At 31.3% G+C, this 5,648-nt stretch overlaps 1 protein-coding gene across 1 annotated transcript; it reads left to right on the top strand.

Annotated features, from left to right (window-relative positions):
- Positions 1 to 1,849: 1,849 nt before the first annotated feature.
- On the top strand, positions 1,850 to 2,914 carry LOC112024689 (germin-like protein subfamily 1 member 14). Its single transcript, XM_024057309.2, has 2 exons — positions 1,850 to 2,047; positions 2,210 to 2,914. Exons 1-2 carry the CDS (start codon positions 1,918 to 1,920, stop codon positions 2,758 to 2,760), a joined length of 681 nt encoding a protein of 226 aa, XP_023913077.1. The 5' UTR covers positions 1,850 to 1,917; the 3' UTR covers positions 2,761 to 2,914.
- The last annotated feature ends 2,734 nt before the right edge of the window (positions 2,915 to 5,648 follow it).

Below are 5,648 nucleotides of genomic sequence, written 5' to 3'. Positions count from 1 at the left end.
TACTCAGTGTTGTCACTTAATATAAAATGCAAGCCCCCCTTCCTTGGTTGTTGCCAATTCATACGGGTTAGGATTAGATGAAACAACAATGTTAAAATTAGGTAGGTGTCGTCGAAATATTGAAGGTAAATGACATCGTTTTTTGTCTGTGTGTATTTGACATGATATGGCATGCATGAAGAGATATGAGTAGATATATATAAAGGGGTAGAAGTGCAAGAGGTGAAAATGATGCATTAAAATGCAAAGAGTTTTGTTTGTATGTGTGAGAAATGAAAAGTTTTGAAACATTGAACCAAATGATACAAAAAATATTTAATTTTTAATTAGAAAAGTCTTAAAACAATGAACCAAATGAAATAAAAAAAAAAATCAATATTTAATTTGTTCTTATCTCTAATGTGACACTTATGAACCAAATGAAATAAAAAAAATCAATATTTAATTTGTTCTTATCTCTGATGTGACACTTGAAAATGTTTCAATTTTTTTTTTTGCATAGAATACACCACTTGACAGAACCTAATGTTTTCTCACATAACGTCTCTACTTTTATATATATATATATATTGATTGATTGATTGATGATTGATATGGATTGATTGATTGATGATTAATTTTTCTGTGGTGAGGCCTAGCCCATTAAAGCTTTGACTTCTCAGCTCAACCACTGTAACTCGTTCCTAAACAATCTGGTCGCAAGCAAGTGCTGTTAAGTCATTTACAAAATTTTCATAATGGCGCCACTAGTGAAACAAGTTCCGCAGAGAACTTGGATTTTGAACCTTTATAAGTTTTTATATATGCATATTTAGATTTATAAAAGAATAACATTTATATATATATATATATGTTTGTCTTAACGATCAGTAATGATAAATCACTAAACATTTTTTGTTAAATGCCCTTATGCCCTTGCGCTTTTATTTTAGAACATAAACTCTGCTAATGTAGCAACATTTTTTGTTAAATGCCCTTATTCCCTTGTGTTTTTATTTTAGAACATAAACTCTGCTAATGTAGCAAATAGTACCCCTTATTTTTTTTCTTTGCCAATTTTGTAAATAGACTTTGACACTGTACTAGCATGACCCCCATAACTCCATCTGCAATGTACCTCTTTTTGCTCCAATCATTAATGATTTGCAAAGAAGAGGTATAGTTGCAACAACATAAAAAGTTTAGTTGTCTTTTTGTTGCAATACCAATCTTTATACACTAAACTAGAAAAACTGGGTTCTAAGTTGTTACTGTTGTTCATGTTTTTCCAACATAAAAATATGGACCTAACACATTTGAAAGGTTAAGGTGCTTCCCATTGACAAAGTCTATTTGCATATGGACGTTGATAGCAGTTACCTAATAGGCTAATACACTAGAAGCTTTGAATCCATCTAATTATTGGTCCTACAATTGTAATTATCAACCATTCTATTTAATTTAGGCAAACAAAAGTCACACAGAAACTTCCACCAAAGTATTAAGTTATTAACAACCCCTTGAAATACAGACACATCGAATACGAGACATGGTGTGTTCAATTAGTTCAGAGCTAGATCAATTGTGGAAAAAGATGAGCGATGAAGTACATTGTAAGAACAAAAAACAGGGGTTTAGTACACAGTTGTTAAGATTGGTTGTGCCGTAGTAACATAGAATTGTAATATTATCTCATTGAACTGGTCTTATTTGTTGAAAATTTAAGGCATGGGGAAGTAGTTAAAGAATAATTTGGCAATCAAAAAGAAAATTGGTAATAATGGAAGACTGAACAAGTCTATACATCATTCACTTATGGAAAACCATAGACCTATTCAGTGTGTCTTATCTATAAATAGACATGCTTTCCATGCAACATTTCTCATCCCTCACCCGAAGCAAAAATATATAGAACAGAAGATAGAGTAAGCCTGAAATATGAGGAAAGCTTACATTGTAACTGTTGCCCTCTTCGCTTTGGCATTCTCTCTTGTCTCTGCCTCTGACCCCGATCCCCTGCAGGACTTTTGTGTTGCACTTAAGGACTACTCGGACTCCAAATCAGCCGGTACATACCTTTCTTTTTCTTTTTCAAGTTTTTGCATTATTTTTGTCATGTGAAGAATCTACACTAACCGGAATATTGTTAGCTACCTGGCCTTACTATTTTCTGCATTGAATTCTTCAGCATTCTTTATAAAGCGTCCATAACAGAAATTCCTTTATGCAGTATTCGTTAATGGAAAGTTTTGCAAGGATCCAAAGCTTGTCACACCTGAAGATTTCTTCTTCGAGGGATTGAACATTGCTGGAAATACAGATAATAAAGTTGGGTCAAACGTCACTACCGTGAACGTAGACACATTACCAGGCCTCAATACTCTTGGCATATCCTTGGTTCGAATTGACTTTGCACCATATGGAGAAAATCCTCCCCATACTCACCCTCGTGGCACTGAAATTCTAGTAGTTGTGGAGGGTACTCTCTTCGTTGGTTTTGTAACATCCAACCCGGAGAATCGCCTCTTCACCAAAACTCTAAATAAGGGGGATGTGTTTGTCTTTCCAGTTGGTCTCATTCACTTCCAATTAAACGTGGGAAAAACTAATGCAATTGCCATTTCTGGTTTAAGCAGCCAAAATGCAGGCGTAATCACAATAGCAGATGCTGTCTTTGGATCCAATCCTCCCATTAATCCTGATGTTCTCACCAAGGCCTTCCAACTTGACAAAAATGTGGTTGAAGAGCTTCAGAAAGAATTTGGAGATCACAATTATTAGAAAAAAAAATGTTTGTAAGTGCCTTGAAGCACTAGTCATTTTGCTATGTTTATCCCCTTGCAATCATAACTAGAATAAAATAAAACGATTTCTTATATATGTAACTCTTTTTTAATTTGGAGGATTTGGGATATAAAAATAATGTTGGCTTTAATACCTCTTCCTCATTTGTCAATTTGTCTATTAATTTATGCAGTAAAACCACTATTTGCTAAATTTAAAAAAGGGGGAAATTTTGCTTAATGTATTAAGTTACAGTTTATTTAAGGTAGGCTGAAGCTCAACTACAGTTAAATGAAAAAAACCTACCAAAAAAAATAGGCACAGTTACATAAATTGAATATATCCATTTTCAGCTAACATGCTGTATCCCAAGCTAGCTTTGGTCATCCCTAGCTGACTCACGTAATTTGTGAGCAACGCTATTATAATTAAATTGTAGATGAGCATGAACCTGGTCTAGCTTGGATCGACAGCCACAGTAGTTACAGAAGTTAACAAAATAAATCTACAAATTTAAAACTGAAAACTTCATCCATTCAAAGTAAGACATAAAATCTACAGGCTATCATACACTCAAACACATAAAACAAATTAACAGATAATTCCTTTACAGCAGCAGCACCTAATTGCTGCATATATGTATGCACCAAAACCTTTTCCCATCCGTTTGCATGTTCACATTTTGACGGAACTAATATCGACCCTCTCTGTGACAAAACTTACTTTAAAATCTGTTACATGTGTTGTGTTGGCCCTTGGCTTGTAATGCCTTGTTAATCAACAATTTTTACTGGGTCTTGTTTACGTGAATAGAAAGATTATACATGGATAAAAACATATCAAGAAGACTAAGTCATAATTTCTTGGAATTCAAGTTTGAAGATAAAGACACGAGTTTAACAATTTTTTTCTTGGTGATAAAAGTCTCTATTATAGTTGTCAAAATGTGCATCAAATCATGAATTGATTTTTGATTTTTTTGCATCATGTATCATATCGTATCGTATCGTATCGTGTATCATAAGAAATACAAACACTTAATAAAATTCATAAAAAAAAATTATAGATATACATATATAAAGGGTTTATTCATTATAAATTTTGAATATATTCTGCTAATAACCAATTTATTCATCACTTATGTAATAATATTTAACAAGTAAACTAAATAAATCAAACTAGCACGTGTTTATAACATGCACATTCAAATTGCTTAAATTCAAAAGTGATAATGTATTACAAATGACCCAAAAATTAATTTATTTTCATCATATTGGCTAATCAACCCCATTTAAGTCAATGCTATCATCATGTTTATCATTTTGCAAATTTATTTCTTCATTGAAATTTTCTTTGTCTTCATGAACATTTACTATCTCTTCTTGTTCTTTTTATTTTAATAACTTAAAAGAAAAAAAATTCTTGGCATTCTAGTTTCTTGGACTTACAACAATAATGAAAAAAAAAATTCAATTAATATCTTATTCATAGTATAGAAAATAAATTTGTAAATATTAAAGTAAATTGTAAGTGTACATGTATTGTGTAGTCCAAATTTTGTAGAAGAAAGAGAGGGAAAAAAAAACTTACAAATATGTTATTTTATTAGATTAAATTAAATAACCTAATAATTTTATATTTAAACAAGTCTAACAACTTGTTAGATTTAAATAAAAGTACAAATTTAACAAAAAAAAAATCTCATTTTAAAGCATTTGTCTATGTATCGTACGATACATATAATTTTATGATACGATACAATTCATACGATATACACATTGTATTGTACGATTCATGAACACTTACGATACGTTGATACGATACAAAACTTTTTACACATGATATGATACGTGTCGTGTATCGTACGATACTTATAGAAAATGAGATTAGAATTTGTTGTTCCTGGATTAGAAGAAATACGTGGAAATTGTGCTCAAGAAATTTATTATGAGATATTATGAGGGCGTTTGGACTCAGCTGAAAGCTGAAAGCTGAGTCCACGTTTTGCGTTTTGAGTTTTTCTTTTTTTTTTTTTCCCGGAAAATGAACAGTAAAATCACATGATTTTACTGTAGAGAAGACAAAAAACACTGTTTAGCACTGTTTAGCACTGTTCACGCACTAAAAAAATATTAAAAATGGGTCCCACGGTACTATTTACACATTTAAAAATTATTTTGCTACAGTATTTTCAGTTTTCAGTTTTCAGTTTCAGCAACAATAAGTTCAATCCAAACGGATCCTATGTGTTTTCATCGTGAGAAGAAGAATAAAATTGTCTGCGCGCCCAAGGGGTTGGAACTCTCTTGTACACCATAACAAGTAATTAGCCTAATCTTTGTCATGTGCTTCAATTTTCCATGCTGTCGTACAACACATAGAGCAGCATTAAATATCTTTATATATAACCTGATTTCCGTCTTGAATACCAAATTGTAAACTAAATATTTGATCCTGAAAATGACATGGTTCTTACTGCACATATTTTTTTAAAATTATTAATTAAATCAAGTTCAAGAGATTTAATTATTGGCATAAATTGGAGTGTGTAGCCCGTTTTAGAATATAGAAGTTTTGAACTTGAAAGTTTTAACTGTTTCTTTATTGTTAAAAAAAGAAATCTATGAATTTTTTCAAAGCAAGTAATGCTAGAGAGAGTAAGGATAATACAAATTTTACTATATAACCTTTATAAATTCTTGTCTCACAAAACAACAAAAAAAAAAATGTTATTGTTTATTATGTTATTGAAATCCGTCAATTACATTGATTGTTATGTCAATTTGTTAACTTGTTATGTCAATTTGTTAACTTGTTGTAATAAAATTTAGCGTGGCTTTTACATTAAGGATAGCTTATGTATAGTACAGGTGCCTTGTTTGAGT

The sequence above is a fragment of the Quercus suber genome, unplaced genomic scaffold, assembly GCF_002906115.3.
Source record: "Quercus suber isolate HL8 unplaced genomic scaffold, Cork oak 2.0 scaffold_39, whole genome shotgun sequence".
NCBI lineage: Eukaryota > Viridiplantae > Streptophyta > Magnoliopsida > Fagales > Fagaceae > Quercus > Quercus suber.
This window is presented reverse-complemented; position numbering and strand designations above follow the sequence as displayed.